The 16,383-nt window shown below is 37.4% G+C and overlaps 1 protein-coding gene across 5 annotated transcripts in view; it reads left to right on the forward strand.

Annotated features, from left to right (window-relative positions):
• Nucleotides 1–14,820, forward strand: part of PIK3R1 (phosphoinositide-3-kinase regulatory subunit 1) — a 67,071-nt gene extending 52,251 nt beyond the window's left edge. For 3 of the 5 annotated variants that reach the window (XM_024209376.2, XM_024209378.2, XM_024209380.2), the window contains 9 exons: nt 5,539–5,641; nt 6,323–6,421; nt 6,546–6,726; nt 7,202–7,327; nt 8,553–8,695; nt 8,940–9,116; nt 9,214–9,282; nt 12,431–12,601; nt 13,115–14,820. In XM_024209376.2, coding sequence (XP_024065144.2) covers nt 5,539–5,641; nt 6,323–6,421; nt 6,546–6,726; nt 7,202–7,327; nt 8,553–8,695; nt 8,940–9,116; nt 9,214–9,282; nt 12,431–12,601; nt 13,115–13,304 — 1,259 coding nt within the window. In that variant the 3' untranslated portion in view covers nt 13,305–14,820. Of the gene's footprint in view, nt 1–1,554; nt 2,027–3,569; nt 4,149–5,538; nt 5,642–6,322; nt 6,422–6,545; nt 6,727–7,201; nt 7,328–8,552; nt 8,696–8,939; nt 9,117–9,213; nt 9,283–12,430; nt 12,602–13,114 lie in introns of those variants that run through there. The other 2 variants (XM_024209379.3, XM_024209381.3) reach the window with 2 other exon arrangements.
• Nucleotides 14,821–16,383: the final 1,563 nt, after the last annotated feature.

The raw sequence follows: 16,383 nt of genomic DNA on the forward strand, positions 1-16,383 counted from the left end.
GAATACCATAGTGTACTGTGGCTGGTTGATGGAGGTTGTGTGATGCAGGCTGTACTCCCTCCTCCCACCTCCTTGAAAAGGGAAAGTGGCATCTCCAGCAGGTGAACGGTCTGTGCCAGCTCTAAGATCAGGACTTCTCTGATGGCTCCAAAACTCTGAGCCTTCCACAGCACTGTTTAATAAATCATACCGGCTAGATATTTTTTAAAAAAATCCTATAGTAGAGTGCATATCAATTACTACCAAATGTTAGGTTTTTCTGTTCTCTCACGGTTTGATCATTAGTACAGAAAGACAGATTACCATCCAAGTGAAATATTCCATGTTATTTCCAGACAAGACTGCTTCAAGGGGCAAGTAAAAGTGGCTATCCTTTAGTAGGCAAAGGGGAAAAAACAACAAAAGCAAGGAACTGTTGTAGGTGAAACCACTTAATTGGAAAATTGATGTATAGGGGTTTTTTCTGTGTAGTTTGGGTGTATGTGTGTATTTTTGTTTTGGGGGACAGGAGTTGGCGTTGCAGTAGCATTTTTGACAAATGTAGAGGAGCCCAAACTGATCCCAAGGAATACAGCTAATTAGGAGAAATACTAGTTATGGTGTGGTAAAGGAAACAGGAAGTCTTAAGCCCCAGCCCTTTGGAGGCCTGTTTCTCCTTTCACTAACTCCTGATCTCCTTCGGTGTAACAATTGAAGTGGTTACTTAACTGTCTTCACTACTGAAGATAAAGGAGTGAAGCCATGTAAGTGAAGGGGGAAACTGACCCTTTAATTCCCTCTCCCCTCCCTCATCAAGCATGCATACCTTACCTGACACTAAAACTTGGAAGATTGATTTGTCTCAATCACCTTCCTGCACCACATGCCCATGAAGCCACCTTTGTCTCACCAAGTAATGAAGAGAACATGTATCCAGTATTGGAAACCACCATGGACATAGACATGTGTCTGTCTAGTGGTTAAATTGATATTAATCTGACTGTGCAGTGTTGTTGTAGCCATGTTGATCCCAGGATATTAGAGAGGCAAGGTGGCTGAGGTAATGTCTTTTATTGGACCAACTTCTGTTGGTGAGAGAGACAAGCTTTCGAGCTTACACAGAGCTCTTCTTCGGGTCTTTTTAAGCTTGAAAGCTTGTCTCTCTCAGCAACAGAATTTGGTCCAATAAAAGATATTACCTCCCCCACCTTGTCTTTCTGTTATTCTGACTAAACAGTTTAGAACTTCATTCTAAGGGTCTTCAATCAACACCTGTAGTTGTGGTCCTGTGAGTATGTGGGAGGTGGTGCAGGGCATGCAAACAAGCTACTTTTGCACTGGGCTGTTCTGAGAGGTACAGAACTTTACAAGGAAGCCTTTGATTCTATTTTTTTCTGAACTAACTCAGCCACTTCCTGTATTTGGCTGCTCATAGTGCTTTTCTTGACACTCGGTTACTTTAATACTGCATTGAGCAGCCTGTTACAGAGACTATTTTAAATCCACTTACAATGGTCTTCTCATTTACTTGGCGAAATGAGAAAGTTACTCCTGCATTGGCCATTTGTTAGCTGATGACAACTTTTACTTTGACTCTAGCTCCCCCCTCCCCCATCTGAAATCCCTGGCTCAGCAAATATTTGAACCTGCCCAAGTTAATCATGAAACTGAGATCTTTATCTGAGGGAGCTGGGCAAGCTACTGAGGTTTTTTCTACAGTACTAAAATCCTGTTCACTTTTTAATGATGAACCAGAAATGTGTGGATACCCGTTGCACAGCACAGAAGTGTAATTTGTTTAGAATAGAAGAGGGGGCTTGGATTTTCTGACTTCATGTTACAGCTCTTTCGAGTGGATTTTATGGAGTGTTAATTGGAAAGCACAGAGCGTCTTTTCAGAACTGTTCACCTAATTCATTCAGAGAAGTGTCCTAACAAAGGAATTTTTTGAAAAGACTTTTCTATGTGAAAGAATTGCTATCTGAACTTTTCAGGTTGTTGGATACAAGTATTACAAGGGCGAGCATTGCAATGCATAATTTACAAAGTAAGTGGTTTTGAATGTGTATGCATTTCCCCCCCCAAGTCCTTATAGAAATATGGGTGTATATATTTTCAGTACTTTATTATAATTGATCACCAGTCATAACGTGCCAGGTTAAGCTGGGACAGTGGAAAATCACCTGTCTGTCTGTATCCTGCCTGTTCTGGTTTGCCATATGGTGTCACCGCAAGCTAGACTAGTTTGGGCTGAGCAGTAACCTGATTTTACAAGTGTGGCTCTCTAAAATTTGGCCAATGGTAAAAGAAAAGTGGGAAGATTTTTTTTTTTCCTGATAGCAGTTTTTGATGGAAGTTTAAATAAAAATCATACTAACCTCCTATTAGACTAAATGTAGCAATATATTCTTTGTAGGAAATCTCTCATAACCTACTTTAAGTAATGTACTGTGGCAACTCAACTGCTTGAGGAGTAGGTGGGCTGGCTAAACCCTCAAGTTCAATGTTTGGACTTGTGTCTGGGAGCATCTTACGTATCCTGTTACCCTCTGCAAATAGAACAAATCTTTGGTGCTTGTCTACATAAATGGGGAAGAGAGGGAGGTTACTTCATGAGGAGCTTAAGCATGATCATGTGTAGGCAAACCAGCATGTACAAGTATTGATTATGTTGGTACTGTAGCCATCTTCTTGCATGCTAGTACTTGTCTAAAAGGATAAAACTACAACGGGATAGTTAGGGTCAGGATGTGGGTGCAATATTGAGGAGATGCAAATAGTTTTGTTCATTTTAAAGTATATAACAAGTATTTGTGTAATATGTGCAGATTTTAGCTATACACCGGTCAAAAGAATTTCTTAAGATGACTGAATTGCTTCAGTTACTTATATTTTTGGTATCTAGTTTTCTGCCTAGATAGAGGATAGTGAATATTAAAGCATTCATAAGTGCTATGCATAGTAGCCCACTGCTGCGTTAATAGTATTCTTTAGAGGACGCTCAGAGAGTAATAGTCAAATCTTTTTTCATATTCAGTATGGTTGAGAAGAAATATTTTTCAATAGCAGGAGGCTCCTGCTGATACAAAGTCAGATGTATAAATAAGAAAATGACAATGGCTCCTGCTTTCAGAAAATAACTAGCATGGTAAATAATGAGAGCGGGGCAGAGAAACAATGGGAAAAGGCAGACTAAATCATGTATTCTGACTGACAGGCTCTGTATGTTCAGAAGAGTCATTTTTCAAGATTTTGCTTAGTTTGGTTCACTGCCCTGGTTTTAAAAAAAACAAAACTCATTAGCATCTTTAGTATGAGATTGCAATATTTTATTTCTAGCTTTCAAAATTAAAGTGAAAATGTTTAACAATTGTATTGCACTACAGAATGATAAGGAAACAAGACACTTGATATTATATAAAATGTATCAGGGCATTGGGACCATTTAAAAGTTGAAAACTCGGCACTGCTTAGAAGTGCAATTTCTGTTTATTACATATTTGGAGCGCATGATTCCCCCCCCCCTTTTTTTTTTAATATGTAAAGTAGGTACAAAAGGCTTAAAAAGGATCTTGAATGGTCATCTTTAGGTAACTTAGTGGGCTATTGAAAGTGAGACGTTACCTGCCTATCTGTAAACACAGATCCACTATATGTATTTAAAAAAAAAAAAAAAAAAGCTACGTGCTGCAGCATATCAGCCTTTGTCAACCTGCCAGCAGTGGAATGTACCATGCTGCAAAGAGTCAGAAAAATAAAATGGAAAAGTCAGCATAAGGAGAACATACTCAGTCTGTTTGTGTATAACATCATTCATATATTGCAATTCTGTTAAATGTAGAGTCTTTCTGAAACTGAAATTGTTTTAAGATTAGTGTAGAACAAATTGATGAAACAGGAGTGGTCTGGTGACATTATTTTGACATGATTGGCTGAGGATTATGATGTAATAGGTTACAGTGCAGCCCCTTATAGGTTTTAAAATGAATTCCAAGACACCATTACAAAGAGAGCCTGATTCTTTTTTCTTATAACTGAGCTTTACTCAGTGAAACTCATACAAATGTACAACACTGTTTGGAATATGGAAGAACTGGATATAGACTATCCCAAGGCAGATATAAATTGTGGCACAGACTTGATGTTTTACATAGAAATGGATCCACCAGGTAATACTGCAGTCTTATTGTAAAAACCTAGTTCATTTTGGTCTTTATGATAGCTGCTGCAAAATCCTCATTAGATGTTTAGGATTTACTTACTTTGTCATTGATGCAAATTATTTTATTTTTTTCATAAATTGGAATTAAAATGTGGTTTTAATGAATAGAAGTAGCAATTAGAATCCTAGCCTGTAGTAAAGAATTGAATTGAATTCAGGTGTTTCAGTTTTGATTGTATTTTCTCATATGTAGTCTTAGTTCTGTTTAGTATATACTAAAAATGTTGCATCATTTTTATTTTTATTTTTGCTATTTCTGCTCTATATTATGACTGACAAGAGATCTTATAAATACACTTGTATTTCCTGATACAGTGATTACACATCAGTATGCAGGATTGTCTTGGGGAAAACATTTTAAAATCTAACAATAACTTAATTCCTCACTTTGTATCATTTAGTCATTTGATATTGGAATTGTTATACTATCCTGACACTTTTTATTATTATAAAAACATTGTCTTTTGCAGTCAAGCATATTATACAAACAATCATATACCTAAACAATGTAAAATTTACTATAGAACTCAAAACCTTGTTTCATTTTTAATGCTGATTCCAATGTTGTCCTCCTAGCTAGTAAGACAGAAATGCTGCAGTATCTTTTTTGGCACCCAGTGGTGTACGTATGCAGCTTTGACATTGAGAAAAGGGGATGTGGTTTTTAATCAGACTTGGCATTTGGAACACAATTTATCCTGTCAAATACTAAGATTAACACTAGGGATATTTGGGTCACAGATGGGTTCCTGAAAGTGGTTTTTAGCAGATCATTGTATAAAATGCTGAGGATCAGAGAAACTCAATTCCTCCCCCCTAAAACATACAGTATTGCTGTGGTTTTGCTGTTTTTATTACCCACAGCAGCTCTTGTACAAGAAAGGAGCAAAATTCCTCTTGGATAATTAAATGGGAGGAAAAATAAAAATGAAACTTGACATGTTTTGTTATTTGTAATGATCTCAAGATAGACATTTGTTGTAGGAGGTGGATTAAGGTGAAAACAAACTTCAGTTTAAACATTTTTGCCCAAAAATGCTTTTTTGGGGGTTGTGTTTTGCTTGAAATTTATTCTTCAGTAACTAACATACATCTTTTGGTATAGTACATCTTTATGATGTAATTACGTTTGTTGCCAGTAAAATATCTTGATTTATTTGGTATCTTTCAAAGATTGCCAATAACAGAAACAGTGTGTTTTGCAATCATTTTAGCTTTTTTTTTTTTTTTTGACATAATGATTGTTGTAAATCATAGCACAAATTAGAATTTTGAGGCATGTACTATTTAATTTGCAGCTAGGCTACAAACAACTTTTTTTCCCCCCTCCTCTGCAGCACTGCCTCCTAAACCACCAAAACCTAATACTGTAATTAACAACGGTATGAATAACAACATGTCTTTACAAGATGCTGAATGGTATTGGGGAGATATCTCAAGGTAAGACAGAAAAAGGCATGTATGTATTTGCTATATTCTCTTTGTATTCTACTTAACTACAGAAGAATGATTGTAGTATTAAGAACCATTTTCAGAACATTTTCCAACACAAACATACCATAGATGGTTTTGTTGCAAAGATGACTAAAAAGTGACTGACAGTCAGTTAGAATGCAGTATGTCCAAAAATATAATTCTTTGTAAGTTCTATTATTTTAAGACCTCTATATGAAACACTAGCATGAAAGGACAACCCTGAGAACCATCATTTTCCCCCCTTCTTGCATCCAAGACCAGAACTCTGAGGCACAATACTGTTGTGTTAATAAACCAGACTAAAAAATGTTATAGATAAGCAACATTTTTAACCTTACTATATATAGGTACAATAGGGTGTCACTGGATGCTTCAATTGTGCAGGCTTGTATGAACAAGTAGGAAGAACTTTGCATAAATATAAATCTGTTCCAGCAGTGGGAGGGTATTGGGTACAGCATTTTTATATTCCATTTGTTCACCAGTAGAACTATTAAATGAATGTAATGTTCTTAAGGAGATAGAGAAGGCTGATGGAAAAAGGCAAAGATGTATTTCTGTTTTAAGAAAGAGAGGGAGAAATGACAGATTACAGTGAGGAAATGAGTAAGAGGCAGTCATTGGTTACTTTTGCTTTCATTTTAGGGAAGAAGTAAATGAGAAGCTTCGTGACACTGCTGATGGTACCTTTTTGGTACGAGATGCTTCTACCAAAATGCATGGAGACTACACACTTACACTAAGGTAAAATACTCAGCTACATTCTGATATTGGAATATATTCTTACAGAGCTGCATTTAAAAATGCTACTTTCTTTTGGCAAGGGCATCTGAAGTATGGCTGACTGTTTTCCAAACTTTATTTACAGGAAAGGGGGAAATAACAAATTAATCAAAATATTTCACCGAGATGGGAAGTACGGCTTTTCCGACCCATTAACTTTCAACTCTGTGGTTGAGCTAATAAACCACTACCGGAATGAGTCTCTAGCCCAGTATAATCCTAAACTGGATGTAAAATTACTTTATCCAGTATCCAAGTACCAGCAGGTAACATTTTTTATTCTCTTTTTATTCTGCTTATGTACAGAAAAGTTATTAGCGTGTAGAGCCATTCGATATGGAGAAACTCACTTCAATTAATATTTGAGATAAGAATAAACTGGATCTAAGACTTAAAAAAAGCAACTTTACATATTGTACATCAAATAATACAAACTTTAAATACTGTAGATAGCTCAGTAAGAAATAAACTTACCAGGTTAAATATGACAATTTTAATGATGAAATATATCATTTTCAGCATAATTCTGGCAGTGCAAAATTGTCTTTTGTGCTTAATTTCATTTCAAATGTGCATATTATATGCATTCAGTACATCTCTTCTCCATATTGTAAGAGAAATATCAAGTTATATTGTATTTCTTTTCAATGGTCACTTTTTTCGTGACCAATTTTATTATGAAAATTTGTACTGTGTAACTGTTTCTTTACTGGATATATTTCCTTCTGTGTATCCTCCCAGGATCAAGTTGTGAAAGAGGACAGTATTGAAGCAGTGGGAAAGAAATTACATGAATATAATACTCAGTTCCAAGAAAAGAGTCGAGAATATGACAGACTTTATGAAGATTACACCAGAACATCTCAGGTGAGTTATCTTTGAAGCAGGACTAGTAGAGTGCAGGACTTCTTGTTTGGTTTTAAGAGGACACTGATATAAATCGCTAATGTTAACTTTGAGATACTTTTTTTCTTTTCTTCTTTTAAAAGACAAAAGTTGCTTGATGTGAGAGTTCAGTAAGTTGGAATCGTTTACTCATGTCTGAGCCGTTACCCTCTGCACAATATAACCATAGGTTGGTACCCTCTCTTGCAAACACACAGTATGCAGAACTCCTACTGGTTTGGCAGCAGCTCTGCATACTGACCATTTGTAGGGTCTGGATCCCCATGCCTTGAAGGCACAAATTAAAACTACCACAATACCTTAGAATTTCTTTCGAGAGAAAAGTATCATGTGCAAAATGTATGGAGCGTGGGTGTGACAACTAGACACAGTGCAGGAATGAATAGCAACCCACCTCTCTCATATTTACCAGTAATTAGCAGAGCCTGGGAATGCCAGGGGAGTGGCACTGTTTTATAGTTGCAGAGTGAATACTGTGCCTTCTGGAACCTGCAAGAAACATACCTAAAAGATGGAAATTTTGAAGCATACTGGAGGTGTGGGTGAAACCCCAAGTAATCACTCAGATCAGCTGAGTATTTCAAGAGTCCCAACTATACCTGTAGGGGTACAAAGGGTAAAGTGAGGGCAGTGTTGAAAGGCTCCCATTGCAAAAATAAAACTAATATATAAAACAAATGTAGTAGATAATTCTATGTATGGTCATTGCCTTTCTTGGAAAGCAGCATCCCTGTAGATGACAGAACAAGGAGTAATGGTCTCAAGTTCCAGTGGGGGAGGTTTAGGTTGGATATTAGGAAAAACTTTTTCACTAGGAGGGTGGTGAACCACTGGAATGGGTTACCTAGGGAGGTGGTGGAATCTCCTTCCTTAGAGGTTTTTAAGGTCAGGCTTGACAAAGCCCTGGCTGGGATGATTTAGTTGGGAATTGGTCCTGCTTTGAGCAGGGGGTTGGACTAGATGACCTCCTGAGGTCCCTTCCAACCTTGATATTCTATGATTATAAGTTGTACAAGGCATGCTTTTCAGATATTGGAAGAGTCCACAGACAACACACATGTTGCTTCAGGGATATTAAAGTACAATCATTTTGCTACAAGATAACTTAAACCTTTCCAGAGATATAGGCCAATAAATCATCCTTTCAATTTTATAGGGACTATAATGATGATTACTTTATTTTCAGGAAATTCAAATGAAAAGAACGGCTATTGAAGCATTTAATGAAACAATAAAAATATTTGAAGAGCAGTGCCAGACACAAGAAAGATACAGCAAAGAGTATATTGAAAAGTTTAAACGGGAAGGAAATGAAAAAGAAATACAAAGGTTGGTGCCAATGCTTATCTGTTTAAAATGTGTGTGTTTTAGACAAAGTAAAAAAATACAACGTCCATACATGAGAAGGAACGTCAACGGAATAAATCTGAAATGCAGTGGGTGACAGCTTGCAAATTTTGCAACTGAATCTTGAAAAATAAATCTGGTCTTAGATGTTTACAAGTGAAAATAGGAAACCTGGATTATGTACCAGGATCTAACAAAGTATAACAAACCTAATTCTGCTCTTCAGAATAATGCACAACTATGAGAAGTTGAAGTCTCGAATAAGTGAAATTGTGGACAGCAGACGTAGACTAGAAGAGGATTTAAAGAAGCAAGCAGCTGAATATAGAGAGATTGACAAACGTATGAACAGCATTAAACCAGACCTTATACAGCTGAGAAAAACAAGAGACCAGTACTTGATGTAAGTACATGTATAAATTACGAAGAATTGTTTTCCCATAATGTCCAAATTTTGCCAATTAAAAAAACGTATAAACCTGTTTTTAATTATTTTCCAGGTGGTTGACTCAAAAAGGTGTTCGGCAAAAGAAGTTAAATGAATGGCTGGGCAATGAAAATACAGAAGAGTAAGTATTTAAGGAATTGAATATTCCTGAAATCAAATAATTCTACACAGTAATGAGTTTAAGCATGTTTAGTTCAATGACTGTAGGAAGACTCTCGGGCCCAGCACAGTGTATCTGAGCATATCTGATACTGGTTTGGACCTGACAATCTGTTTTACTGAGAATATTAGCAAGGGCACCAGTCTTATCCTTTGCTCTTCTATAAATACCTAAGAGACGTGTATGGTCAGGTGACTATAATGAGGAATTGGAATCTAGGATTCTGGGTTTGGCTCTTGACTCCATCACTGACCTCTTAAGAGACTTGAACTTAAACTCTAACCTTGCTGCTGCTGTCAGTAAAATGGGGATCATATGATATAAATACCTCAGAGGGGTATTATGTAGCTGAATTAATATTTATAAAACACTCTGAGAAATTCTGATGACAGACTCTTTACAAGTGCAAAGTATTGGTGGTGGTATAGTATCAACCATCACCAGAAATGGACAGAATGGAATAGCTCATCCAGAGCGTGGATCTGCTCTGGCTTTATATTCCAGTTTATGACTTTTCTGAGTGGAGGCAGGTATTGTTCTGTCATTAAAGCAAATGAGTTGGGTACAGGTTTTTAACTTGCTTTGGCCACTGGATCATCACCACACATAGATCATGGATGAAAAGTGCTGATCATGTAACTGTTGAGTATTCCAGGCTATGTGAAGTGGCTATAGTGATGGATTTTAGTTTCCCTTTAAAACCAAATCTAACCAACAGAGGAATGCAAAAAGTACCTTCATGAATCAATAGTTTAAAAAAAAATAAAACCTGAATGTGAGAAGGGGTATCAGTGGAATACATATCATGTTAACATTATCACCCTGTGTTGCTTCCTGTTCTTGCCTTCTACACTGCCTTTCTTGGTCAAAGGTAGCAGCAGCATGGTCAGTGGTATGTTTTTCTATGGTTCCACTCTAGCTTTGTCCAAAATAGTGGTTTGGCTTTTCTTAGTTGTCTTCTATTGCTATAGAACTGGTGCAGCTCCACTAGGATTGGCAATCATGGAAGTATTGGATAGACAGGGCACAGACATTTTTACAACCATGTTGTTTAACCTTTCGGAGCACAGGTAGAAGATAAGGTGGTAAAAATGTAGGCAGCCAGTCTCCATTGGCCCTCCCATCATTGTTATGACAAGAATTCTGCACCAAAGTACACATAAATAATTGGTTAAACAACCACAAACAAAGAGTAACTATGAATGGAATGGTGTCAGATTGAAAGGAGATCTCAAGTGGGTTTCCACAGGGATCTGTTCTGGGTGTTATTTAACATCTTTATTAATGACCTGGATGTAGGAATAGAGAGCAAAATGAAATTCAACAAAGACAATAAGGTGCTACAAATCACTGGAGGTGATAGTACCACTCTACTTAGTGCTGGTTAGGCTCAGTTGGAGTACCGTGTCCAATTTTGGTCACTGCTGTATAGAAGGGGTGTAGCGAAACTGGAAAGGATCCAGAGGCAAGCAACAAAGATGATCAAAGGGATGGAATGCAAGCCATATGAGCAAAGGCTGAAGGAACTGGGTATGTTCAGTGTGGAAAAGAGGAGATTAAGGGGGGGAACATATTAGAGGTCTTCAAATGCTTGAAAGGCTGCCATAAAAAAAAAAGAGAAAAATTTTGCTCTCTTGCCACAGAGGGGAGGACAAGAAACAATGGGCTCAAACTACAGCATAGCAGATTTAGATTAAATCTCAGGAAATACTTCCTAACTGTAAGAAGAGTAGGACAATGGAACAAGCTGGCTAGGGAAATTGTGGAAGCTCCATCACTGGAGGTTTTCAAGGACAGGCTGGATAGCCATCTGTCTTGGATGATTTAGACGCAACTAGTCCTGCATCTTGGCAGGGGGATTAGACTAGATGACCCTTGCAGTCCCTTCTAATCCTGTGGTTCTATGATTTTATTCTTAATGCTAGAACCAATTGGAGATTTCTCCAAAATAAGGCTAGTGCAGACAAGGCCACAGTTTGGGAACATAGGATCCAAATATGAAATGAAACGTTGAAAAAATACCTTTTTTTTTATTTTGTTCCTTTCCTTGTTAATGAGTCATCTGATTTCTGCTCAAATTTATGCTGACACCATTCACATTGTTTTCTGAAGTTATAATATAGCCAAAATAAACATTGAAAATGAGCATAAACAGACAACTGGGATCCCTGTCTAGGAGATGGCTGGAGTTAGAGTGGTAGAAATACAAATAAGGACAATGGGGTGTGGCAGGATAAGGAAGGTAGATGGTGTTCATTAGTGAGAGAAACCAGAATCTTCCAAAGAAACTGAATTCCAGCAATGGACACTGATGTTTGTAGCACAGATTGAGGCTAACTAGAATCAAGGAATCGGGGATGAATGAGAAGCCGTATTTATTCAGTGCTTGAAGGCATGGGGAGGGAAGAGCCCCTATTCTGTACCTTTCTTAGAACCCCCCATTTGCAGCAGAGAGGAGAGGGAAGTCTATTATTCTGCCCTTTCCATACACCTTTTATTTTTTTGGGTCTCTTTCCCAAAATGAATAATTCAGTTGCCTGTCTCTGCTGTTGCACATAACTTTCCCAAACAGCAGCATGAAATTGACATGATTCCTGACCATTTCATTGCTGACCACAGAGTTCTGACCATCAGCAGTGAAACGGACCCAGAGTGCTGTTCAGTTTGCTGGGCCTGCTGCTTGCCAAAATTAGGAGCAGCAGCAGAAGCACTGAAGCACTCTCTGAAGACTCAGGAAGATAACACTGCCTCCATTTATATTTCTTTCATATTTATAAGGGTATCTGCATAGTAGTGCTAGAAATAATGTTTTTATTTTTACATGAAAACTTAAAGTCAGAAGAATTATATGGCTTGGGCCCCTGTACTCACCTTCCTGCTAGTGGGTTTTTCAAGTCTTGCTGCCTGTACCTAGTTTCTTCACTGTAACACTACTGAATGTGGCTTGCTGGTGTAGGCATATGATCCTTGCTTTGGGTGTGAGAGATCCTGAGTTCAAAAAATCTTGGACAAGCCCTTGTAAAGGCTGCGTTTGAAGGCTGGACTTGATGACTTCTCGAGGTCCTGCGAGTGTTACATTTCTATGATTATCCTTTTCATATTTGAACAGCCAGTACTCTATGGTGGAAGATGATGAGGATTTGCCCCATCATGACGAGCGAACGTGGAATGTGGGAAATATCAACAGAAGCCAAGCTGAAAATCTGCTGCGGGGAAAACGGGATGGAACGTTCCTTGTTCGGGAGAGCAGCAAACAGGGCTGCTATGCTTGCTCTGTTGTGTATGTATCCTGATTTTTTGCATTGTTTGTAAAGCATAGGGGTGACAATGAGGTCAAAAAAAATTGTTGCTAGTAGGTTTACCTGGCTGATGAGCAGATATCCTGTTAGGGCCTGATCCCATTGACTTCAGCAGGCTTGGGACTGGGCTGTTAGGCATAGGATCATCTACCCTCATTGCTGCTCCTCTCCCTCCTGCAAAGTTCAGCCCTGGGAAGTTCTCACAGATGGACCTTATAGCGAAGGGGGAGAATGACAGCATAGAACTACTGGCTGTGGATCTACTAAGTTCTTTGTACCTTCTGCCTATCAAAACAGTGTGTAAAGCATGACTCACTGAGAATTCTGGTTAGATTTAAGATGAATGGAATTACTCCAATGTAGCATACTGTCATTTTGTATATTTACCAGCATTTATATGTTCACTGTCAATTCACTATTCTCTAGCCTGCTTTTTAGAATGTAAACTTTGCTTTCTTGACCAATTAAAAACCTTTCTATTTTTTTCCCTTTAGGGTGGATGGAGAAGTAAAGCACTGTGTCATAAACAAAACCCCTAGTGGGTATGGATTTGCAGAGCCATATAACTTGTACAGCTCTCTTAAAGAACTGGTGCTACATTACCAACACACATCACTCGTGCAGCACAATGACTCTCTCAATGTCACACTAGCCTACCCAGTATATGCACAGCAGAGGCGATGAAGACCTTGATACTCTGTTTTAAAACAAAAAAATCAACAACACTGAGGCCTCTGGAGAGAGAAGGTTCCTTTCAGCCTGATTTGTGAATTTCAGCTGCAGTATCAAAGCTGTCTGTCTTCAGATGGGACTAGAGCTTTCTTGACAACTGCAGTGGGAGAGATCACAGTATTAAGCTGTGAATGTATGTTTCTAATCTAAAGTGCTTTTTTATTGAGAAAAGAAAAACACAACAAGAGAGGGAAATGCTATACCTATCTCCCTGCAGGAACATAGAGGCCTTTAACCATGGTGCTTGTTTACGATCTCTTTGAAGCTTTACCAGCTAGAATGTGGGATTCTGCAGACCCAAGGGGCAACAGGTCTGTGTAATTCTGTTAATGGAATTTCTCAGTCATGGCGAGGTTCAGATTTGGTGTTGCTGTACTCAGTGGATCCGGGCACAGAGCATTGTGGATTTTCGTTTCCTGATGAATGATATGTAGCAGAAAGGCACTTTCACTTATAAGGGACACTTTAAAAAGACTTCGGTTACAGTATGTTGTTCAGAGGAAATGATGTAGTAGCAAAGTGCCAGGAAGTGTTTTGTTTAGATGTTTAAAATCCCGTGTTAAGAACATATTTAAGACTGAAGAGAATGGGACTTTCAATGGCATATGGTATATAAAAATGTACATAGTGGATGACTAACTATCATCAGTGGAAACTATCAATACCAAACTGCTTCTATTTTCTCTTTTCTGTTTGCTGAAAGCTGAATCCTTAGACAGTGCTATGCAATACTGAATTTTCTTTTGGTTATATTTCTTTTTCAAGTATACCTACAGGATAAGCTTTTTTTCTGTTTTTTGTTGCCTGAAAAATGTATTTCCTGAGTATTATTTTTTGTTAATATTCATTTTGTTGTTCGGGATTTTTTGTTTTGTTGTGTTTTTTTAAGAAATGTACAGGATGCCAGTAAAAGTTGGCTTCAGAATTAAAACTATGAATATTTTACAGTTTTCCTTGTATAGAAGGTTAAAAAGGTTTTTTTTTTTTTTTTTTTTTTTTTTTTTTTTTTTTTTGGACTAAATATTTTGTTGGGCAGTGCCTGATAAGCTTCAAAGCTGCTTTATTCAATAAAAATATATGAGCATTACAAAGTATCACTGAGTCTAACAATATTGTTTCAAGGATACCTTTCGAATATGGTACCACTCTATATTTGCTTCTTAAAGCCTTTTGAACTTCTGTCCCGATTGTCTTTGTATTTGGAAGAAAAAAAAATGTGCATCCTCTTCTGAGTGTTACTATGGAAGAACAAATGAAAAACTGGATACTATAGTAGTCAGTTTGGATTTCAAGCTCAATCCACATAGTAAATCCATCATAAAAAGTAAATCCAGCATCTTGATCTACCATAGTAGACTCTGTCAGCATGTCAAGATACTTTTCATTTCATATGAAGGAACAGAGGGGTAGCCATGTTAGTCTGGATCTGGAAAAAGCAACTAAGAGTCCGGTGGCACCTTTTAGACTAACAGACGTATTGGATATGTCTGTTAGTCTATAAGGTGCCACAGGACTCTTTGTTGCATATGAAGGAAGATTCTCTAAAATGTGTTTGTTTTTTGTATTAGTAGAAAAAGACCCCCAAGTTTGTTCTGAACAATAGAGTACAAGATAAAGTAAATTCAAATGGGAAAACCTTACTTTTTTAACATTACGATTTCCATAACAAACTTTTGTTATTTTCACAAACTTATTTACTGAAAGGTAATGTCATCTAAAACAACAAATTTAAAATTCCAGGTACCAAAGAGTTACAGGATTCCTATTAGTTAAAGAAACAAAGGATGTCAGTGTCCCACTTACCAAAATTGTAAAGGGTTATTCACTGTGGGTTTCTGACATGGTTATCCACTCACAACATTGGATAAATTCATGCTGCTACTTCGCATTTTATGGATTAGTAGAGCAATGATGTCTGAGAGGAATCTTGAAGATTTTTAGTCCAGGTGAGAGATTAATTTGTTTTTCTTTGAACTACAAGTGGAACACCCTTTATTATTAAAGAGAGTTAGTTGCATGCACAATGGCAGGAATAAATCTCATTGAGTTCTCTGATTATTGCCCCTCCTTTCAAAAAGGTACATCTCTTAAAATGAAGTATTAAGTACTTATTTAGAAATCTTTACCTTTTAGAAATACTGTTAGGCAATTAGTTTGTCACCTGTGGTTTATTTCTACATTACCTCTTCATTTCTGATGTTGTGAGGTTTTTGTTTTGTTTTTGTTTTTTTAGCCTGTTGACTTTGCTTTTCTGTGGAATGTATTTTATCTTACCAGAAGCTAATCTTTCACGTATCAGGGAGCAAAGCTCAACCATCATTAATGTCTCAGGACAATTAAAATTTCAAAATCATTCTGAACTTTTTTTCCAGTTATACAAACCTACAGTTCATCTCTCCTTCCCAGGCAGACTTCTCAGAGTGAGACAATCTGAATTTGTTTTTTGTAATGCCTTTCCTTTACTTCACCAATTATTCTGCTTTAAATGTCATTCAACAGAGCTCAAAATTCAAATCCATCCAGTATACAGCAGTTAAGCAACCTTCATACTATGTCAAAATATCCTTGTAAGGATAAACAAAAATTAAAAATGTTAAACATGTTGGAGGAAAAGTATTACATTTATTTTCTTTAGGCAAAATGTATATAGCCTGGATTGATGTGTCCCTTAAAACACTTTTCGGGAAAGGAGGTAGTGATTAGACATTTGGGACCTGACTTTCCTCTCATGTCCACAGAAGTCAGTGGGCCTAGTTCTCAGCTGGGATACATTGGGTTGCTCCATTGCCTTCAGTGGTGCTAGGCCGATTTACACTACCTGAGGATCTGTGCTTACGGTGGAGAAAAACTAGTATATGTGAGAATCAGGCCCCTGTCTTCTCTTGCACAAACAAGGACAAACAAGCACAAAGCTGAGAAGATTTTTTCATTAAGGCATCTTAAGGTGAAATTTAGCCTGCACAAGGTCTATGCACTACTTAAGGATCATTTAAACCCTCAAAATAGGGCTTTAGTTGGTTTGATGTGGTGC

This window comes from Terrapene carolina, unplaced genomic scaffold (genome assembly GCF_002925995.2).
Source record: "Terrapene carolina triunguis isolate 2854851 unplaced genomic scaffold, T_m_triunguis-2.0 Scaffold69, whole genome shotgun sequence".
Classification (NCBI taxonomy): domain Eukaryota; kingdom Metazoa; phylum Chordata; order Testudines; family Emydidae; genus Terrapene; species Terrapene triunguis.